Consider the following 24,878-nt stretch of genomic DNA (forward strand, 5'->3'; position numbering starts at 1 on the left):
GTCTTCTTGAGCACAATTAATGGAAAAGGATGTGTATTCCAATATCCTAATTTGAGGAATTTTAAATGTAATGAAACATTATTTTGTGCCTTTCCTGTCTGTCACAGATACACAGGGCTACACTTGCCCAGGTCAACATCATGATAGGACACTCATGAATCATACAGCCCATGAGTCATACAGCATATGAGTTTGACACTGAGCAAAGAAGGTCCATGAATCCAACACTAGGCAAACAAAGCCCATGAGTTTGACACTAAACAAACAAAGCCCACAAGTTTGACAATATGCAAACAAAGCCCACGAGTTCGACACTAAGCAAACAAGGCCCACAAGACTGACACATAAAGCCTGTGATGTAAAGTCAACTTGTGGGTCATTTTGACCTAAGTGTTGAACTTGAGGGCCTTGTTTGCTTAATCTTGAAGTTGTGGGCCTTGTTTGCCTAGTGTCAAACTCATCGGCCTTCTTTGCCTAGTGTGGAACTCACGGGCTGTATGACTAAATGGTGGTATGACTCATGGACCTTAATTGAATGCTGAACTTATGTCATATGACTCCTGGGATGATCCCCATTTACCCTGGCTTGTGAATTACACACACACATACAGCTAGAAACAAGGAAAATACACCAAATGGTTGGTGATTTTGGCCTTGTTTGTTTTTCAATGCAAATTCATGCAACTGGCTATTGTAACTGTTCATACACCTGGAACACAGAAGACTTTTGGGATGAAAATTTTTACTTTCTTAACCTCATGATGGATTCTGTTTATAAAGCATCATGTATCTCCTGATATTGGTAAAAGTTATCATTGTGCCTCGATAGATAAAACTTCTGCGCACAGCTTGCAAATGCTGACATTTCACATAAACATGGTAGGTATAAGCTTCATTTGAACTAAAATAATTCTCTTGACACACAAGCATCCATGAAACATTGACAAAAGTACTGTAAGTCTGGAATATTTTGTGCAGGGTGGAAACATCTTCCCTGACACAAAACAAGATAACAGTGACAGTTCAATTTCTATATATCCACTATATTTTTTATGAGCAAATTTACACTAACATCAGTAGGGTATCAACAGTAATCAATATCAAGAACATGCAAAATTCATATAACAGAACCTAGTGCACAGATACTCCCTTTCAAAGTTACCTATAGACTAGAAATGTTGCTATGGCGACTGATGCCTCCGCCATAATGCATGATTCTCCCAATAAGTGTATGGTACAATGTCTTCACAATGTGTGATGACTGGCAAAATATTGAAATGACAGGTTTGTCAGAAATGTCTTGAATGTTCACATTCCTTGAACTAGGTTATCTATAATTGTCTAAGAGTGCAGGTACATGCATTTGAGGAATTGAGGATTTTTACTCGACTTCTGACCGACCCTTTTATAAGTTTATGCACTGAGTAATTTTCAAGGTATGAAGAAAGAGTGTAATTACAGTATAAAATAGATTTTTTTTTTTTTGCATTTAAACCTGGCCTTTGACCCCCCATACCTTTGACCTTTGACCTTCTGGCTGGGAATTTCCCAGAGAATCTCCATTAAGTAATACATGTACATATCAAGTTTTAAAAATGATAATGCATTGCATACTAGTATATGACTATGAGGGAAATAGTAAAATTTGGAGGAGTTGACCTTGACCTTTGACCCCCTGACTATGACCCATGACCCCGACAATCCCTAGATAATCCCTGCCAGTCAGTAAATGCGTATGTATCAAGTTCCATGAAGACACATGTCTACACTAAGTTTCAAGAAAATACATGGTACCTTCGGACATTGCATGGATATGGGGGAAATAGCAACATTTTTAGCATTTGACCTTGACCTTTTGACTTTTGACCTCTTGCCAATGTCACTAAAATCTACTTAACTAATTGCCCCATCATACATCATCCTTGGATCAAGTTTGGTGAAAGCTGCTTCATCCACTTTTGAGTTATCACGTAAACAGATAAATTTTAGGATTTGACCTTGATATTTGACCTTTGACCTCTGTCCAATTTCACTCAAAAACTAATCAAGTAATTGTCCCATCATACATCATCCTCGGACAAAGTTTGGTGAAATTTGCTTGATCCAGTCTTGAGTTATCGCGTAAACGGATACAATTTCATGATTTGACCTTGACCTTTGACCTTTAGCCTTTGGCTGATTTCACCCAAAATCTAATCAAGTAATTGCCCCATCATACTTTATACTTGGACCAAGTTTGGTAAAATTCCAGTTAATATTACTCAAGTTATCGCGTAAATGAATGCGGACGGACGTATGGACGGACGTACGGACAACTCGAAAACATAATGCCTCCGGCACCACTTCGTGGCGGAGGCATAAAAATCTACATATACTGTATCTGCCATATATTTAGCGAGTCTATTTTTCCACAAATCAGGACTTCCAGATGATTTTACAAGTGGTTAAATTCTTGATCATGAAGTGGATATTGAACAGAAACAGTGTGCGTGTCATATTCATGTCACGATCAAGAGTTAAGATTTTCCTGTGTTTTAAAGTTCGCGAAAGCATTCCATCCAAGAAACAAGGAAAAGTAGAAATTACGTGGTGCGTAATATATGTCCCCGCCGGAAGTAGCATTTAGTAGCAAAATGTACAATATAGGTAAAAAGATCAAGGTCAAAGGTCAAAGAAGTCAAAGGTCAAAATTCTATGTAGAAGTTTTGAAGCCCTCACCTAGTGCCATCACATAAAGCAAACGGAATCGAAATCGGGTTAGAAATGGCGAAGGAGTAGCATTTTGTAGCCAATGTACAATATAGGTAAAAAATCAAGGTCAAAGGTCAAAGAAGTCAAAGGACAAAATTCTGTGTAGAAGTTTTGAAGTCCTCACCTAGTGCCATCACATAAAGCAAACGGAATCGAAATCGGGTTAGAAATGGCGAAGGAGTAGCATTTAATAGCAAAATGTACAATACAGGTCAAAAATCAAGGTCAGAGGTCAAAGAAGTCAAAGGTCAAAATTCTGTGTAGAAGTTTTGAAGCCCTCACCAAGTGCCATCACTTAAAGCAAACGGAATTGAAATCGGGTTACAAATGGCGAAGGAGTAGCATTTTGTAGCAAAATGTACAATTTAGGTCAAAAATCAAGGTCAAAGGTCAAAGAAGTCAAAGGTCAAAATTCTGTGTAGAAGTTTTGAAGCCCTCACCTAGTGCCATCATATAAAGCAAACGGAATCGAAATCGGGTTAGAAATGGCGAAGGAGTAGCATTTTGTAGCCAATGTACAATATAGGCAAAAAATCAAGGTCAAAGGTCAAAGAAGTCAAAGGTCAAAATTCTGTGTAGAAGTTTTGAAGCCCTCACCTAGTGCCATCATATAAAGCAAACGGAATCAAAATCGGGTTAGAAATGGCGAAGGAGTAGCATTTTGAAGCAAAATGTACACTATAGGTCAAAGGTCAAGGTCAAAGGTCACAACTGAAATTCTTTATAGAAGTTTCAAAGCTCCCATGTAGTGCTATCATATAAAGCAAACAGAATCAAAATCGGGTTAGAAATGGCGAAGGAGTAGCATTTTGAACATTTTGATCACACACGGACGCACGGACGGACGCACGGACGGACACACGGACGGACACACGGACACACGGACACACACACGTACGGAGCCCGTTTCATAGTCCCCTGCTCGAACTCGTTCGGCGGGGACAATTATACTTAAATAAAAACCTCATGAAATATACAGAATATAGAGTAATACTATGTTAACATTGGAAGATCACTTGTCAACATTGCAGCTATGTTCATGAAATTTACGTTATTTACGTCGATGTAGGGCAATTTGTCAATCAGTTGCAATAAAAACATCTCGACGGAAGAATTTACTCAGTAATAAATTTGAATGATTATGCAGTACCCGCTGCATGCAATGAGGATAAGAACCAACACTTGCTGCCGGGCAGAAGCTTGGTGGTGTGGTGGAGATGACGCCTGTCGGGAGATCAGGAGGTCATAGGAGGAGGTCTTGCTTGAGCATGTACTCCCATGATTTCTTTCATCATGGCTACTTGTCAGTGCTTACTAATGTCAATGTAGGGCAATTTGTCGGTCAGTTGGAATTGCAACTAAGTATTTGTCTGAAACATGCACAGCCAATGCGCAGAAAATGCTCCCAGTATTGCCACAAGAGGGCGCTTCCACCATTATCCTAAAAAAATCAACAAACCCCAGCATATCGTGGTTTGATCGCTTCAAATCTTCTCTCGTGATTGTATCTTGAGCGTTTTAGAAGCTTGAAGGGTTGCAGCCACCATAGCTATGGTCACCACCAAGTTTTGAACATGTCCAAAACTTTTGCAGCAAACACTTCATATCGGTTTCATTTTATATATGTATTTTTCTCAATCCCACAAGAATGAAAAAAAAAATGTATCAAAACAAAAAATGTAAAAAAATGTAACAGCTCTAAGCTGTATAATTTGTCATGGTGGGAGATATTATTATTCCAAGTTACACAAATGTATAGTCTTTTGAGTCTGAAACCTCTGAAGAAACCATGACAGCACATTGGTCCATATTCATGAAGGTGGTTTAAATCAAAACCGTGGCTTAAATTAATTACCAGTAGTCTATGGACCGATATACGTGTGAAATAGGCATACCTTTCACATCTCTATATCAACACACAATTATTTTATTGAATATATCTGTTGGCATGATCAATATATCACATGCACTTATGCAGAAAGAATTTGCATAAACCATGGACTAAATCTAAACCACCTTAGCTACGGACCAGTGTGCCTGGCTGATAACATAGTAAATCTCAATGCCTCTTACCATTCCCCATTCCGGTTCCGTGGCGTTGACTCCAAGGTACTCAACGTAGGAAGCAAAGCCCTCATTCAACCACGTATCATCCCACCACTTGAGAGTGACCAGGTTGCCAAACCACTACAAAGAACAACAATGACAGAAAAACAACAACCAAAATTGTAAACAATGATACAAATGAAGACAAAACAGAAAATAACTAGAAATGTCGCTACAGCGACTGGTTATACCCCCGCCAAACAACATTTCATAAGCTTTGGTCAAAACAACATTTCATAAGCTTTGGTCAAAAAACTGAGGAAGTAGTTAAATCCGCAAGATCTTTCCTTGATCTTCTGCCATTAATATGCCGTTACCATGGCAACGTACTTTCGGGTACTGTCGAAAAATGCGTCTTGCACATCTACAACCAAAGGCTCACATCTGTACCAAGTTTCATGGAAATTGGGCAAAAACTGAGGAAGTAGTTTGCAACACAAAATTTTCCATCATTTTGGCTCATAATATGTGAGCTGTTACCATGGCAACATACTTTTTGTCACTGTCAAGAAATGTGTCATGCTGACCTATATCCTAAGACAAACATTCAATATGAATTCAATGAGAATTGGAAGAACACTGATGAAGCAGTTTTGCCATGAAGCATTTTGCCCTATATTTTACCAATAACATGCCGTTACCATGGCAACGCACTTTTTGCCACTGCGGAAATATGTGTCTTGCACATTAACATATTCAGATGAACATCTGTACCTAATTTCATAAAAATTGATCAAAAACTGTGGGAGGAGTTCGCGACGCAAGATTTGTACCCATTTTTGCCCATCATATGCCGTTACCATGGCAACATACTTTTGGGTACTGTCAAAAAATACGTCTTGCACATCTACAACCCAAGGCACACATCTGTGCCAAGTTTTATGGGAATCGGTTGAAAACTGAGGAAGTAGTTCGCAACGCAAGATTTGCAACGGACCGACCGCTCGACCGCCCGCCCGACCGACCGCCCGACCGACCGTCCGCTGATTCCTATATACCCCCTTCAAACTTCGTTTGGCGGGGGTATAACAAAAAACGACTATAAGTACATCTATATGTAAATTCATTACTCATCCATTAAGTTTGTTTTTCTTTGAGGGATCCAGTGCATTACAAGTTTCACTTTTCAGTGGGTCTTCCATTTACTACTGAACATGATAGATATTTGTAAAGTCTTGTAAGATTAAATGCACATTACCATACTACTACACATACTCATGGTACTTTATTCTCTGGTACCGTTGCACATATATACATATACAAATAAATGTATGGAATATAAACTACAATATATTATGACACTACAGTATGCTATGCCATTTATGTAATTACACTGCCATCCCTCTTCAAATGTTCTCTAACTACCTTAGCTATCGACAAGTTTCAGCAGCATTTACTTGACACAGTGACCAACAAAGTTACAGTAAGCAGGTCACTCTGCTGCTTTGCGGTCAGTGTGCACACCTGTCAGGCGTCCAGTGGAAACTAACTCAGTGGTCACTGGTCGAGATTAGACAGGTGCTCGCTATACACTCGTTCTGAAGTGCACACTTTCCATGTGGGGGATTTGCATGAGGTGCACAGACTCCAAATCTCCTGCTTTGAGGCCATTTTCTCCAAATCTCACACTCTTTGGTTGAGGTTTAATTCCTTCCACTCTAGCTGCATGTTTCCCACTCAAGTTGTATTTTCTCTTGCTCAAAATTTAGATGTGTCCCTCCCAAATTTAGTTTTAATTGTCGTATATTAAAAAAAATAAGGCTATAGGACAAGCTAGCACCAGAGACCATCTACAACCCTAGAGCTTTCAGACCATAACTACGAGGGATGTTTTGCTTCACATTCGTGTGAGTATATGTTTCCACACAATCAAGTCTACAGTCTAGCAACTAGGGGATTTCGGTGGAAGAATCTCCTCTTTAACCCATATCTGCCGATCTACAGGATATCCTGTTGTTCATGCAAATGCAATGCTGCAAACACCAATCTACAAGATAATCCATACTCGAAACAGCTTGGATGATGATACATCTAACAGAATAAGTCTACATCTACATAAGATCAAACACTGCCGTACACATGCGTACTTTACTGTAGTCCCATCCATAGCATTTAAGAGTTAGACCACACTAGCCCACAGCCATCTATCTGGATCTGGATCTGGATCTGGATCTGGATGAATACGCTGAAAAACTCTTGATAGAGTATCACTCAGCACTGTGGTGTGATGTGCAGCTAATCACAACGGAGGTGACGCTGGAGCGCTTCTTCAAATGTGTCAAATTTATGAATCTGCTTTATATTACTCGGCAGATTATTCAAATCCTTCGCTGTTCTATGGAAGAAGGAGTTGGCGAGAGCAGTTGAAGAACCGTGTGAAGTAGAATAATCATCAGGATGATAACTTCGGGTTGTCATACCTCTCGGTGCTTGAGCGGAGCTGATATAATCCTCAAGCTTTAAATCTGTTTTCATTCAATATATCTTCACATTTGTAAGCATATTATAACGTACGAGTTATATATCATTGGAAAGCTAATATTAAGAAGATTTCAAAATTGATAATTGTTTACCTGTATAAACACTAAGACATACCTGCCAACCTTGAGACTTAATAAATCTGAACAAATATAGAAAAATTATTTAAAAATCTGACCTTTTATAAACTTCATATACCTAACTACAATGTATTATCAAATATTTTCAAAAAATCAGAACACACTGAAATTAATGCATTTTCTTTCAGTGAAAAATCTGAATATTCAGACTAAATCTTAACAGTTGGCAGGTATGCTAAAAATATTTTTCATACTTGGTTTCTTAAATAAGGGATATGATTATTTATCTTTTAGTGATCGTGAATTCTGTAATCTCATTGGTCAATCAACCACTGAATATATCCCGTATTCGTGATGAGGTCATATTGTCCGCATGCGCTAAATCCGCCACTAAATATTTTCCGTATTCCGTAATGTGATGACCATGATATCACATAGCTAGCTGCGCGTGAAAGTGCGCGCTAATCCTGTACAAAACAAATAGAAAGCATGTGGTCCTCAAGAGTATTATGCACATCACCCGAGACCACTCAAACACGCTTGATAAATGACAGCACCAACAACAACTTCAAAGACAACGCGTCTCAGGGGATGTGCGTCTTTGCCTGAGACGTGCTGTCTTTGAAGATGTTATCTGGCTACTCCTATGGCACGTAAATTTGTATGTATGTGTGCATAATCAGCTCACAAGATGTAAGTCAACATGGCTGACAGCCGGCAATTTCAACATCATTCACGAGAGGAAATCAGCAAGAAGGATAGCACTTACACTTAAAAAGATAAATTCGTTACCCCCTGCTTGTTCTTACGAAATATCTACGGTCTGGTGCCATATTCCATTCGGCCTCCGGCCTCATGGAATATGGCACCAGACCGTAGATATTTGCCCGCAATTTCGTGAACAAGCAGGGGTAACTTCTATTATAAATGTGTAATTCAAACATAGATATTCATATCATCTGACCTTAAAAATCATCACATGACACTGATTTACATTTTATATCAAAGACTATCAATTTCTCTTTCAATCGATATATAAAATATTTTAGTTTTCCATGGTTTTCTTCTCATAAGTGTTGGTGACATCACCTTGAATTTGAGACTGCACAGTTAAGTGAACTTGCATGAAATAGCCTCTGGTACCACCAGCTTATAAACTGCATTACGGAACTAGCGGATGTGGCTTAAGAGATACTTGAGGTTGGAGTCTCTGGTGATGGGGGTTATCATGGGCAGGTGGATGGTAATAGACAGGTGGTAGCTACAGAACAGGTTTGACGATTACTGATTATCACCTGATGGGCCAACTCGTGAGCAACGATGGCACAAATACTCTGCTTGTCGCTGGCCGAAGTTTGCCCCTCCGTGTACAGCAACCTTGCCTCACGGTATGTGATGAGTCCCCAGTGCTCCATGGCTCCAGCCGAGAAATCAGGTAGAGCAATCATGTCTGTACATGCCAACATGGAACACGAAGAATGAAAGATGCAAGTAAAATATGACGGTACTGTAAAACGACGAATATTCGTGTGCACTTTAATTTCGCGATTTTTGCGAGACTCAAGATTCGCAAAATCAAAGTGCACGTGAAAGTTCTCATCTACACTACACGCATTGAATGTTAGAGGTATTTCATAAAAATTTCATGTCGCTAAAAAGGCCGTCGGCTCCAATTTGTGAAAATTTCATGCTGCGAAAATATCATGCTTTACAGTTTGTAAAATACGACGGTAATCAAAAAAAAAAAATGAAGAGATAAGAGTGAGCTAGAAACAGAACACTGGGATCGATAATGCTAACCTGAGAACAGGCTGATTTTCTGCAACATGCATTTTCCATCGACACCTGCCAAAGCGTATTCAGGACTAATCTTCAAAAGGTTAAACACCCTAACTAGCATATCTGAAATTGTTCCTTTGTGTGTGTGTGTGTGTGTGTGGTTCTTGAAATAAGAAAACGGATGAAGAGTAAAGCCGAAAGAATATAGACTTGTTCAAAGACCATGTCTCAATTAGAAAAACAGTAATAAACAAAATATGCAAAACAAAGCAAACTGAATTGACATACTTTGCAAATATAGAATAGCTAGAAATATATGTTTAGTGATGCATGATGCAAAAGAGTCATCAAAATACAATATCAATACATACAGATATCCCTAAAACAAATGACGAAACACACACAAAAATATGACACAACAACCAATGCAGAGATCAGAGGGATTTCAATTTTGTTAACAATGACAGACAAATGGACACACAGGACAAGCAGAGATGATAAGAGAGAGACAAGTACAGACAGATACGGACAATGCACAACAGCCAAAGTGTGAAATACGAAGACTGTAGATTGAATGTTATATAATGAATTCAAGAAGAACCACATTTATATAATTTTTCAGGCACATGAGTGGTAACGACGATATGAAATGAAAGTATGAATTATTTGAGGAAATGCTAAACATCACACAGATCAGATATACTGAATGTTACATTCTCTACAGCATATATTAGATGCAAATCAAGGCTTGGGGGATTTTCATCTCAGAAATCATCATCTTGCCATCATTAACCGTTCCATAATGAATTCTGAAATGCTCATGGCTTAATACGTAGGCCACCAGGTTCCCATAAGAAAGGGTTAAATTGTCAACTGCAAATTTCACCTCAAGGTCTATTATGGAGAAAGATAGCACAAAACTGGTCAATACAATCTGCTGGACAACCCCCCCCCCCCCCTCCAAAAAAGGAAAAAAAAAAAGAACAAGACTTTGCAAATTAGAGAGAAAAACACAAACTTTAATCCTAAAAAATGAATAAAATGTTGCCTAAATTACTGACTTAGCAGATTACATTCAGAAAATTCTTCAGCGTAAAACAGTCAATCACACACACACACACACACACACACACACAAAGGCAACAATGGCCCAAATATGAAATGCTATTACAGTTCTTGTTTGTTTTATTCCTCTATTTGTACAAACAAAATGATGACAAATCAGCAACATTTATATTTTTATGAGAGCATGGCTGATTTTTTTTTTCACAACGATCTCATTTGAACAAGTAGAGCAATAAAGCAAACTGGAACTAAGAGTGTTGATGAATAGTACGCATTCAAATAAAAAGACGCAGAGGATTGCTTCAGGGACTCATTGTATATTGAGGGACATTTCTTGAGGTTTTCATTTTCAGGAATTTTGCAAGAAGGGAGCTATCTGTGAATCTGAATGGCAAAATAATTTACATAATTCTTATATTTCATGAGGTTTTTATTTTCAAGAATTCTGCACGTAGGGTGCTATTCATGAATCTATGATGTACTGTGTATGTATACATCTGTTTTATGGTGATTGGGACACAGGTGATATTTGCTGAATGTGCACTATATAAACAACAACATAATGACATTAGAGCTTACTCTGTCAAAAACTATTTGACTACGACTATGATGTCTGCACAGTATGGCCTCTGCAAAAAGTTTGCTTGATCTGATTAACCGGCAGCAAAACAACTCTTGAGAATGCAGCCAGATGCCAATTTCTGCTTGTCATGATTTTGTTAATGATTTGTGGCATGTTTGCCCACGCATGATAAGCTTCCATTATTTTTTTGCTAACATAAAAAGCCATACGTCGGGGCGCGTATCTAATGGTAATATCTTCAAAATATGCTCAAATTATAAGCGAGACAATGGAGTACACAGTGAACCTTGGCATTCAGTGCTAACTACCGTAGATTACTAGTACTATCAAAGTTCTTTGACTTGGGACAGTGTGTACAATGCTACGCAAATTTGTTTGGCAATCACCTCTCAAAGTATACAAGGGGTTAAATCATTCAATGAGTTATACACACATATTTGTACACAGATACACAATGCATTTTTCAAATATATATGGATTAACTTTCATTGGGTGAGTCTAATAAATACTAATTCTAACTTTTGTTTTGAATTGATTTTCTGCAGTGTCCTGTTAATGAGAGTAAGAGACATGAGCTTGCTATGAAAAATGAAATCTAATTTTTCCAACTTTAAGGTCAGCACTAAATAACATTGAAAACTAAATAACATTACCAACAAGGCCCCTTCCATTCAAAGAGAAACTGATCACGATAGCAATCTCATGTACTAGTATTCAATTATCTCTCCTTTACTGGAAAAATACTGACCATAATTATACTTCTTATCTTTTTATGTTTTGTATACACAGTCTATTGTATAACATTGTTGCCTATAGATGTTTTTCTACTTGTGTAATATTTTATGATTTTAATCATTGTATTTATCACTGTTTGTACATTTTGTATTTGTTTAAGTGTAGAAATACATCATAAACCAAACCACACCAAACTCTCCAACCAGAAAGCTTAAGATGAAAGTTCTAGATGAAGAGTGTTTTAACAAAACCGCTAACAAAACATATCTATTTGTCAAACTTGTACAACATGCCAATGTACTAGTGCATAGATGCCAAGTTCAAAAAATTTCGCCGCGTGCGCACATGCGTGAGCGAGGGGAGGGTTTGGGAGGGGGGTGTCCGCCCTCCCACGGTAGGGAGCTTCTTCAATTTTTAGCTCTTACTGGTGCAAGCTGGTGCATACCTAAGTGACTATCATTTACTTATTTTGAAAGACAAAAGGGAAATATGCCTTCAATTGCAACTCTCACTTTAATCCTTTAGGCTATGCTCCCAATGCATCAGAAAAATGGGTGTCATGCATGAGATCGTGAGACAGAGCCTAAATGCTTGAGTCTCACTCACAATGCGTGAGACTTGGTAGCTCTGACTTGTGATGGTTCAAGATTACAACATCTATGCTTGATTTCTTTAGATTTTGCTGTCAATTATCTGTTCATGTTAATTTGGCTGAGAGAGTAAACAGATAGAGTAAACATCAAGAGCACACAGCTCAATGAATCTTACCCATCTTAGGAAGCGGGAACTTGGTTCCAAAGTATTCGTCAAAGTAGTCCAGGACTTCCACACCTTTCTGCACAGCATACTGAACAGAGTCCAGGGCGTCGGGCCTGGCCCAGACTCGCAGCTAGAAACCCCAGAAAGAAAGTGAGAAAAAATGGAGAAAAAATTTGCTTCACTGTCACAGGCTAAACAGGCTAAACTGTCACACACACACACACACACACACACAAAATCCCAACAACACACATTTTGACAAAATAGTTATATGTAACAAGTAGAGTAGCGAAAGTCTGAGCAAAATTGAACATTTATGACCCAGGCCTCGAATTACACGGGAGGCAAAAGGCAATTTGCCACAATGCCCTATCTACTTGCCACAATGCCTCTCTCAAAATTAACATGCTTACTGCAACTTTTCCTTGCTGCCCTTAAAACATTTTGAGAGAGAGTGCCCCTAAAACCAAAAATTGCCTGTCCCTAAAACTGGCGAAATTCGAGGCCTGATGACCCTGCACCACAAAACAAACAAAAAGTCGCCAGACATGGATTTTAAGTTTAGGACACATTCTGAAAGAGAAGATTCTAAGCTTTAAAATGATGCATAACTCAATTCAAATGGACTCTCCGAACCTATCTAAATATTGGAAAGAAAGCGCACACTCTGGAAAAGTGCAAACCGAGAAAAGAGGCTCTTAAGTACAAGGTCTATCTGTCTATTCAAGCATTTAATCTTTAGCAAACCTTGCTAGCTGTGCGACGAATGGGACCAAAAAAAAAAAAAAACCCAGTAAGTACACCACTGGAGCAACAACAATGAAACGATTACCAGATTAAATTGAAATTGAAGATGCTCCATTAGCACATTTTGTCCATGATATTAATGCCAATTTTCGAAGTAGTAGCATTATCCTTTCAAAAGTTATCAGACTTGAAAGTGAAGAGTGCGCAAAGGGTTATCAAGAAATGAAAGGGGCCTCTATTAAAGACATACCTGATCTCACTACTCTATTAAAAAAAGATCGCAGAAAAACTACTGAAAAAGCACTTTCCCATTCATTTTATGATCCCAAACTTAAGAATAATGTAGAAGAAGGGTAGCTCTTAAAGAAAATATGAAAAATTGAATATTGACTTGATTGACCCATTTCACCTTTTTTGAGTCCTCATATGGAATCAAGGGGTGCGACTTTTTGTTCGTTTTGTGATGCACGGTCACATATACACGACAAGATTATTTCAAATGTTTTAGTATCAGTGCATAATCTGATTCCGCAGAGGTATTATTGTATTACATGATGAGAATTATAGTCATGTCACTTATGACGAGATTTCACACTTTAGTACCAGTATCATATCATCTGATACAAGTGGAGGTACCATGGATGCTGTGTGGAGTACATGCTACAATTCCAGCATTCTAGAGTTCAAGCCTTTCCATATCTCAATGGCTTTTGTGCTTTTGAGCAAGACAATTCATTGACAATGCCTCTTTCAACCGAGCTTTAAATAGAAATATATAGTCATCAGCTTGAAAGATGAATGCTAACTGTGTTTGGATTTACCATATGGGCACTAAAGGGTGCGTTCGAGCGCTCTAAAGCGAACCAAAGCGAACTGAACTAAAGCGTACCGTACCGTACCATGCCAATTTTGGAGCGTTCGAGCGCTCTGTGGAGAAAGCGTACTCACGAGTTATTTTTAGAAAGGTCACGCTTGTTTGTAGCAAGAATGTCATTCACCCCTGGCGCTTGACCTACTTACAGCTGTCCCGAACAAAGAGAATGATGTCTTTGTATTGTGACGTATGCGCATAAATACGCGCATGCTTTACAACGAACTTTTGGTACGCTTTGGTACGCTTTTGGAGCACATTGGGAAGTGGTCCACTTTTGGCTCGGTACAGTACGGTACGGTACACTTTAGGAGCGTTCGAATGCTCCTCTGGCGCGGGTACGGTACGGTACAGTTCGCTTTAGGAGAGCGCTCGAACGCACCCTATGAGAAAGCTCTTCAAGTATGGGCTTGATTCCAGCGACTAAAACAACTAGAAAAGCACTCTTAGAGCACAGAACTCCACCAAGAATGCAGCTCATTTCCATCACTGATCTTGTTCTTCCATAGAGATATCAGTGATTTCCACCAATGCGTATTTATACTTCATGCTGAAAGTGTTTATAATAGTGTGCTGAAAGTCTCCCGATTTCTCAATATAGAAGCCTTTGCTACGTCATAAACCCTCAGCTGCACAGCGCGCCTCGCCCTAGCAGAAACTAGAGCACGCACTTTAGTGCGCGCATGCAAACCTCAAATACGCTTGTACACGCAGCCTGAACTCCCAGGTTCATTGACCCTACCTGCCAAAATATCAAAAATCCTTCATAAATTCCCCAAAAATCTGGGATCACTACCAAAAGTTAATCGTTTGTTACTTGTATCAATCTAAACCTTTCCTGCAAGTTTCATCCAAATCCATTCACTACTTTTTGAGTTATTTTGCACACGGACAAACGGACAAACGAACAAACGAACGAACGAATGAATGACCAAACCAATGGTAATGAAAACATAACCTCCTCCCTTGGCAGAGGTAATAATTTGTTCAGCTCATTGGGCACCACAAGAGGTGGCTTTTAAAAGTCAACTATTATTCCTATCACATGCATTTGGACCTTTCAAATTTGCTGCCTTGGTCACTATACTTATTTATGTATTCAGATTGTTTTTTTGTTTTTTGTTTGTTTTTTATTTTTTATTTTTTACTTCATTCAGAGGAGAACAGAGAATAAAGGAGGCACAGGAAACCAGCAACATGTTGGTTCTAAAACAGTAACCCATCCAGCCCTAGGGCAATTTTTGCTGCAGAAATTATCATCTTTTCATCATTAACCCGTTGAGGACGAGTCCCAAGTATACTCGGGCAAGGGTCTATGGGAAGTATGTGTTGTAGCAAAATCAAACCGTCCTCAACGGGTTAAATTTCACTACAAATCACTGTAATAGGCCATGTAAGAGAAGGTCAGATGGAAATGGTTGAATCTTCACATACTCAGAAAGACATTTACAAGTAACTGCAAACGTGAGAGATGAACAGAAACTATAATCTTTGAGAATATGTCATGAGTTCCAGGATGAATTTGTGCATCAAAGAAAAGGATGTGTACAGTTCTGGTCGAGGTGAGGATTTAGCTTTTAACTTTTTGCAAGATATTCAGAAACCACTCAATGAGATGTCAAAGAGCATGCAGTTCTAAGGGGTATCAAAAGTTTATTCGATGAAAATCGGTTTTGAAATGGCTGAGATATCCAAAAACAAGGTGAAACAAAGAGATCATAATAAAGTTGTGGCATGTCGCCTTTTATTATTGGCACTTTTTGGGATATCTCAGCCATTTGAAAACCAATTTTCATCAAATAAACGTTGAATCCTTCTTAAAATTACATGCTCTTTCATATTTCATATGAGGTTTCTCATTATCTCACTTAGGAATGTTCAAAACATGAATCCCCACCTCAACCAGTACTGTACAGTCCCTTTAAGCGACCACACAAAACCAGCAAAGTGCAGTTTCTTGAACTTGATCTATTGACTTGTACAAGAGGATAGGGTCACTCAGCAGTAGTCAATCGAGCAGTACACACGGAAGGTTGTCATGATCTTGCTTGTGTTGCCAATTTGAATACTAACTGAACTGAGTTACGAACTATGATTCCTTGCCCTCCTGTGTACAATTCCTCGTTTCATCTCTGTACAGAAATGCATACACACACACACACACACACACTACACACACACAACCACCGACAAAACATCAGAGCCCAAACTGGATAATGTTTTGATGTACTTGAAAATGAACTTCCTCAATCATTTGGGGAATGTACACAGACAGCAAGATATACTTTTGGCAAAATCACTTCCTTTAGAGGAAGAAATGGACACGATAACTGCTGGTAATAATTCATTATTTGGCATGCAAGCCCATGCATCTGCTACAAGCACAAAATTTTATAGTCCACAGGATGCAGTGATACAGCTCCAAGTCCAAGTTTCACTTCCCATAATATCAATCTCCTTTAAAAAGCTTGTAAACACTTTAAAATAACATACACGTACACATGTGCATGCAAAAAGCGAACTAGGCATAAATTCATCAAATGTGTGCATGAGCGAAATCTGACGTCAAATATGGACATTGAAGGTCAAGGTGAAAAAGGTACAGCGGGATGGTCAGTGGTAAAAAAAAAGATAAGATCGCTCCGACTGCCCCCACACCGTGGGACCTGGTGTGAGCACCAATAAGGAAAGCTTCAGGAAGAATCTTTTGTAAGAACTCTAAAGATATATTTGAAAACTGGTCTGCAAAGAAGCAGCATGTGTCTGGACCACTTACCGTGACACCATTGGTTGTATTACCCTCACCATAGACGAAGTCGCAGACGACAAAGCAAATGAGGTACGTGGACATAGGCACACTCTTGGTGAAGGTCGTTCGGGTCCAACCATCAGCAATCGTCTCGTTGCCAAGGACAGGCATGTTGCCAAGAGCGATATACCCGGGCGCATGAATCAAGGTTAAATTGAAGGTCACCTTCATGGCTGGCTCATCAAAACAGGGGAAGGCCTTGCGAGTATCAGTCGGAGCAAAGAGTGTCGTTGCTAGGTACCTGTGTGGATCATTTGTCCAAATTATACCGTAAACGATAAAAGTTGAAGTAAAACTTTAAAATTCATGCCGCTAAGAACTTGAACAGGAATGTTCTGTGTGCTTTAAGACACACAAATGCATTGGTGGTTCTAAATCAGAAAACAAGTTGGAAGATTTCACAACAGTTTTTGTTTCGTAAAATTATCACTTCAAGGAGCTTGGTAGCCAAACTCTGATTACAACAATTGGAATGGCACACACCTATACAGAGCCTAGCTTGTTTGGCACACCAGTCTTTGAAAATTCTATGCGAATGCCAGATGTAGCTGCCATATATGTGATTCAAAGATGGTTAATCCTTTGAGGACAGTGTGATTTTACTACAATGCGCATTTAGCATAGATACTTGCCCAAGTATACTCTGGTCTAGGTAGTCCTCAATGGGTTAAAGGTGCATGGTCCCGGTGTTTTAGTCAAATGCACACGCAGGCGCACGACGCAAGTTTCCTATGGAGACCTACGCTATCAACTCCTCTTTAGCGCTTACGCTGTGGCCCACTTCCCCGAGCCCGAAGAAGTCCGATTCACTGTTGTCAGTGGACGATCACAGTTCGGCTCATGATTCGGCTGAAGGGGATGACAGCTTTAGCAAACTTCTTTTGTGATGTCATAATAACAAGCACATAAGCACGCATCCTGGCATTACTACAGGCTGCGCGACCCGCAGAGAAGACAATGAAGGCAATGTTACTTAGCAACACCTACACACTTAACTCTTGATGACAGCTCAACTTCGGTAATCTTCGTATCAATGCCGACTGTGATCGGCAGTATCAACAGCGCCCTCTACACTACCGGGACTATGCACCTTCAAACATCCAACCACTAGACTGTGATTTTGGACACCAGAATGAGTGTTACACTATTAAAGAAATGATGCCCCTCTCACTCACTGGCTACACACAGCCCACCGAATCATACACACAATGACATGGGATACATAATGCATTTATAACCACCAGTTGTTAATCATGCACATTATGTACCATGCAGACTACATGTATGCATGGTCATTGTTAATTTTTGTTTTTGTTTTTGTTTTTGTTTTGTTTTTTTGAGCCCTGAAGTGGCTTGCAAGGCTGTGGTATACTTGCTTTGGTGCTGAATAAACTCCATAAATTTAAGTTTATTATTAAACTTTACATTTTAATCAAACTTTTATAAGTTATTAAGTATCATCAGTGTAAGGTTAATTATGGATCCATGCTGAAACTGATACTAGAGTTAATACAAAATTTGACCGTATCAACAAAGTTGTTGATCGAGACTTAATATATGCTGTTTTTCCATAGTAATAGCTTGGCCATGCTCAGGTAATACAGCAACGCAAGGTTTGATTTATGCAAATTATTCAAAAAACTAGAAATGTCGCTCTGGCGACTGGTATGCCTCCGCCATAATGCATGATTTTCCCAATAGGTCTAGATAGTACATGTGGACACTGTGTGATTACATTTTCACAAAATTGGCAAAATATTGGAATGACAAGTTTGTCACAAATGTGTTGAATGTTCACCTTCCTTAACGTAGGTTTAATTGGATGAATAAGAGAGCATGTATCTAGGGATTTAAGGAATTTAACTTGACTTTGACCCATTCATACATTTAGGCATTGAGTAATTTTCAAGGTACAGGTGTGGAGAAAAAGTGCAATTTCTGAATTGAATAGTAAATTGTTACCATTTTCATCTGGCCCTTGACCCTAAAATTCATAAGATAATTACTTTCAGGTAGAACATGCATAATATGTACTAAGTTTCAAGGTAACTTGAGCCACTTCCGAGATATGGAGGAAAAAGTTAGTTCAGCACTTTCACTTGATCTTTGACCTTTTGACCTTTGAGGCAAAAAGAGAAAAAAAAAACTTTCCAGAGAATTTCTATTAGGTTACACACGCATACACCAAGTGTAAAAAAATAACCCTGCTGGCATTGCATAAATATGAGGGTAATAGTAAAATTTTGAAGTCTTGCACTTGACCTTTGACCCCTGACCTTTGACCCCATGAACCCTACATTCTCTAGATAATCACTTCCAGTCAGTACATGTATATACTATGTTCCATGAAGATACCTTGAACAATTTTCCAAGGTACGGAGAAAAAAAAGAAGTTTTAATATTTTTACTTGACCTTTTGACCTTTGACCTTTGACCTCATGACCCAAACTTTCACCAGAGAATCTTAATTGGGTAATACATGTATACACTAAGTTTCAAGAAAATATCTTCAGGCACTCAATAGATATGGTGGAAATAGTGAAATTTTATGTATTTGACCCTGACCTTTTGACCTTTGACCTCATGACCCAAACTTTCACCAGAGAATCTTAATTGGGTAATACATGTATACACTAAGTTTCAAGAAAATGTCTTCAGGCATTCAATAGATATGGCGGAAATAGTGAAATTTTATGTATTTGACCTTGACCTTTTGAATTTTGACCTTGAGCATGTGCACCCAAAAGTTGAGAGGCACAACTTCACCCCCTAATACACATACATGCCAAGTTTCATTAGGATACCTCAACAGGTTTCGATAGTTACCTTGTCCACAAAATTCATTACGGACGGACGGACGAAAGGACGGACGGACGGACGGAAGGACGGAAGGACGGACGGACGGACGGACAACCCGAAAACATAATGCCTCCGGCACCACTTCGTGGCGGAGGCATAATAAGGAATCCAGTGAAATCAATTGCAACTAAATGGCGTATCAATACTATTGCTCCTTCCAAAGTAAAATATGAAATATTAACAAACAAACAAACAAACACACGAAAAGAGCTGATATGTTTGCAAAACTCTAAACTTTAACTAACTTGATTTACAGAGACTCCAACTCTCCCGTTTGCGACGGGAGATCTCCCGCCGAAAACCCATTTTTGCCAAACCTCCCGTTCTCCCGTTTGAGATTTAATTTCTCCCGCCCTGGCTCAATGTCTCCCGTTGTGAAGGATTTCTTACTTATTGCTATCGTATGTTGCAAAAATAAGCCTTAGATAGCACCAGAGAGCATCTATAACCCTAGGAACTTCGCACTTGGCACACATCAACTTGGAGTCTCCCGTTTGCTAGGGGTTTCAGGCAGGAGAATCTCCAGATCAGAAGGTGCTATGGATTGGAGTCTCTGGATTTACTTGAAAAGAGGTTGCATGTAATGCATTGTCTTGTTGACTCTGAGCCACAGTTCTAAAATCACTGAATGCCACCATTTTTGGCCACAAAAAGTCAATAAGGTATTAAGTTCAACAGAAGGATAAGATAATCCCCTTCTCAACAACCAGCATATAGCATTAAAAAAATTATCCACTTCCACTTACCTTCGCTCATTGTTTGAAGTGAGGTACGAGCTCCTGTACAATCCATACAGTCCATCTTCCAGAGGAGCGCTGAATGAAATGGTGAACATATACTGTCCTCCCTCTGTGAGTTGGTCTATCAGGGGCACCACCAAGTATTGATTTTGTGGATAGAGCCAAAGCTGGTTCATGCTGATGACCGTTCCATCAGTGCTGACCAGCTGCGCTGAGGTAAAGTCGATGTTCAGTTCCTTGCTGTGCAGGAGGAGCAGATTGGTGTCTTTAGTGCAGTTCATGTGGATGGTGATATTCCCGTAAAACATCTGCTGGTCGTCGATGTCGATCCTGATCTCGAGGTCGTAGTGATCCGGGATCACGTCACCCGGGAGGCGAAGACTGTCCCAGGGACCGGGCGGGTGAGTGGTCCCAGTCGGTTCTGTCCTTGGATTAGTGGGTTCTGCTGGATCAGTGGGTTCTGCTGGATTAGTAGGTTCTGCTGGATTCGTAGGTTCTGCTGGATTCGTGGGTTCTGCTCGATTGGTCGGTTCTACAGGTTCAGTTGGTTCTGGCTCACGAGGATCAGTAGGATAACTGCAAAGATATCACAAGGGTCATTCTCTGTAATTATTTTGTTTAGTTTGGTTTATTCCTGCATTCAATCAAATTCAAATTCAACACAGCTTTCAAAGACACAAAGAACAACAAATGCAATGATTAATATGGTAGCAACACACTACACAAGTAGATATGAAGCATTTAAGCGATAGTATTGTGCACTATATACAAAACATACTGTAAATATATAAAGATACAAATGTATCTTTCCATCATTGTGATTATTCACTATTTTTGTTGCCATGGCAAAGTGCATTGTTTCTTTTTTTACGACATCATTCGTGTATATACTTTATATTGTATTTTAAAAAATCCTTGATCAGACGAGTGTAAGAGAAATGAAAAAAAAAATTGTATCACTTTGGATCATGTCAACTTTTTCTTTTCTTTTCTTTTTGATGATGGAAATAAATAAACTATTGAATTGAATTGAATTGAATTGAAAACAAATGTACACAGAGTAGATATTTTTCCAGTAAATGACAGAGAACATTAAACCCAGGAAACTGCCATTCTGAGCAGTGGGTCTGCAAATGGATGGGGCCCTATTAAAAAAAAAAAAAAAAAAAAAAATCATGAGAAGACAAAAATCTACCTTTACAACCATTTCAATCTTTGTAATCTCTGTCTCTTTTTTTTTTTTGATGTCTTTACTTGTAAATAGTGATATCTCCTTTATATATTTTAGGCTTTACTGCCATTCTTTTTTTATATGCTAAGATGTTTTCTGATACAACTGGCCTACACATATGCATCAAACTTGATAACTCAGATTTTTTTTTTTAATCACTACTCCCAATGTTAAACAGTACCTTTAAATGTCATTTATAAAACTTATGTAATATCAGTATGAATTATTTGTCTCTGTAAGATCAGAGTATCGTAGGACAGGGTAGGGGAAGATAGTCACAACAATCTCCTTGCTGGAGACTGTCCAAAAGCAGTATACTGCATCCTGCCGTAAACCCCATTGTGGCCCCATTCATACCTGTGTTGTTAATTGTATCAGTTCACAGAAAGGGGAAATGGCTAATGCCCATTGATCACATCAATTATGAACTTCCCATAAGCTTTTTGTTTTTTTAGCACTAATGACTGGCGCACACATCCAAGCAACAGAAGGTGCCTATGGTCATAAATTTTTCTCCTAATTGAAGTAACTTGACTTATTGTAGGATTCTGATGTATACAAAATTGTGATAAAGTTCTCTTTAGTTGATATCTTTTTATCACATACGTATGAACTCAGTAAGCTTCAGGGGAATTTTGCTTACAAAACAGTCATCATCCTCATAATGTTTGGACCTCTGAATCTAACTGCATATAATTATGTATATTGGAGAAAGATCACAGGAAAAAGCTTTATTAAGCACAAGCTTAGAAAAAAAAAAAACTTCCACAAATTTGAGAATGCTGAGAAAGACAAAGAAACTAAATTCTTCTAAAATGTGTTGGCAATTGAAGAAGAATTAGTTATGCATTTGGTAATGAGGAGGCTTTTGAAGATTCTGTGACAAAAATGCAACAATTATATAAATGCAATTAAGGGTTCAAATGAAAGAAGATAATGCTCTTTTTTAACCCTAGCTGCTTCCTTAAATACTATCAATAAACAATGAACTTACAATCAATCATAACAAGATCCAGCAGTCTTGTGGTTTTGGGGACTGGAAAGGGTTAAGTAACTAAACCATCACCTCCACGTCAACACCGTCAAATCATCTTTGATTTATTGCTCCAATTACTGATCATCTTTATTATGTGCCTGTTTTTATGAGATAATATCATCTGAATTCCCAAATGAGCTTACACTGGCTCAGTTTAAAAGTTGATACAAAGACATATTAATAACATGTCCATGGCACTGTTTCCATCTACATTATCTGTTTTTATTCCATTACATTGATGGCAGATAACTCATCCAGATTAAAGGTCCTGTTTACCTTTGGGAGCAGTGATTTAAAAATTTTTAAAGATATCACATTTGATACAAATGTGTAGGTCTGTTGTATCACAAAACATCCTACCATATACAATTTTTGCAATACAGCTTAAAATATAAGAAGATATCGGTATTTTTCTCAATAAACCATAACTGTAGACGGTTTAGTGTGGAAACATTTTTATTATAACTATTGTTCACATTTTGTGTATTTAACAATACTTAACATCAATTATACAGATTCAAATTTTTATAGTGGTCTTCCTATCCATAACTCACATTTTAGAACTATTTTTGAAGCACTGAAGCTGGTTTTTTGTTTCATCTGCAAATGGTAAATTATGCCTTTAACTGGAATCCACTTTATATTTCCAGGAACATTTTTCAGATAGCAGGTAAAATGCCTGTTTTTGTTCCCTGTATCATGCAGTATGATATGCCACCAAACAAGTTCAAAATGTACAAATCAGGGGCGGATCAAGGAATTCCGTAAAGGGGGGGGGGGGGGGGGAGGCGCAAACAATATTTCTGGTGCTACTTCCGGGTTTCATCTCACTTTTTCTCATTATTTCTTTTGTTTTAACAACAAATAATGAGGGGGCGCGCGCCTGGTGCGCCCCCCTCTGGATCCGCCACTGCAAATGAATGTAATTTGTGGTTCCTACAATTTTCACCTGGCCATACTACATAATTTTATAGACCTCTTTTGTTTGGGTGCTGTTTTTCATGTTAAATGTCTATTTCAGCTATATATCAGGGGGGGGGGGGCTTTAGTATGCCTAACAATACCCATAAGTGATTCATGATCTGACCATTTAAGCAACGCACCTGAGTCATTGCATAACCAATTGAATCGTCTTTTCTTCTTGTTTTGAGCCTCTGGTTGTGGCTGACATTTAATAGTTACAGTGTTTTATAATTTAATAGGTCTATATGGTGCTGTACATGGTGTGAAAGTTTTTGTCTGTCTGAAAGGGAGGGCTGTGGTATTGGAATGAATACTCACACACAGTTTTGGGCGGAGGGCAGCAGACCACACAGCAGTCCCACTAGTAGAATAGAGGCAGCCACAATACAGGTCACCAGTATCAGCTGCACCTTGGATATATAGATCCCCGGCTTGCGGGGGTACTCGCCTGGCATTTCCAGCATGTTTGTCTGATGTTATTCCAGCCCACCTGCTGATGGCAATTCAAAGGGAGGCAGAGCTAGTGCCTTCGAGGATGCGATGAAGGAAGAAGGAATGAGACACAACTGAACAGAGAAGACAGACAACAATGATGCATTATGTGAGGATATTTGGTCGCCTTCATGTAGGCACCTACTAAGACTTCTGAAAAGAATTCTATGGCTACGGTTCACCTGTAATGGAAACTGTTTTCCTGTGCAATGCAGTGATTTATAATACACCCTCACAAAGATATTAATGCATGCTGAAAATAAAAACAGTGCTAGATCGGACTTTCCAATAATTGATACAAATTAGTGTCCTATTATATGCTCAATAATTGATCATAAAACTGCCAAATGTCAAGATCTCAATGTTGGGCTAATCAAAGTGTGATGGCCTACTGCAATATCTTCATTATTGTAATTTCCAGATATTCATAACATATATATTTTCCCCCAAAGATACAATATTAACACCCAAATTTTATCTGAGATTACTGCAGCAGCTTTAAAACTAATTCATTGTGTTATTTCCAGCTCACCATCAGTCAACTTCCTGCTGTCACTATTTACCCTCCTTACACTCTCCCTATATCACTGAGAGCTCCTTTACTCTTTTCTTTCTAGGATCTCGTTTAACCCTTTTATGGACTGCATACACATGGTGTTTCCACAAACCTCCCTCCCACAGCTTTTAAGACTGTTTCATCACATTGTCTTTCTTTACACAGCTGAGGTGCATTCAATATCAGAAATGCCCTTTCCTTTTGGAACTCAGTGGCTATTGGAACTCAGTGGCTATTC

General features: G+C 38.7%; 1 protein-coding gene across 1 annotated transcript in view; it reads right to left on the reverse strand.

Annotated features, from left to right (window-relative positions):
- Positions 1 to 24,078, reverse strand: part of LOC140243144 (aminopeptidase N-like) — a 46,186-nt gene extending 22,108 nt beyond the window's left edge. The window contains 6 exon segments of the mRNA XM_072322872.1: positions 4,825 to 4,938; positions 8,711 to 8,865; positions 12,346 to 12,466; positions 16,731 to 17,004; positions 20,369 to 20,938; positions 23,911 to 24,078. Coding sequence (XP_072178973.1) covers positions 4,825 to 4,938; positions 8,711 to 8,865; positions 12,346 to 12,466; positions 16,731 to 17,004; positions 20,369 to 20,938; positions 23,911 to 24,056 — 1,380 coding nt within the window. The 5' untranslated portion in view covers positions 24,057 to 24,078.
- Between the last annotated feature and the right edge of the window lie 800 nt (positions 24,079 to 24,878).

The sequence above is a fragment of the Diadema setosum genome, chromosome 19 (genome assembly GCF_964275005.1).
Source record: "Diadema setosum chromosome 19, eeDiaSeto1, whole genome shotgun sequence".
NCBI lineage: Eukaryota > Metazoa > Echinodermata > Echinoidea > Diadematoida > Diadematidae > Diadema > Diadema setosum.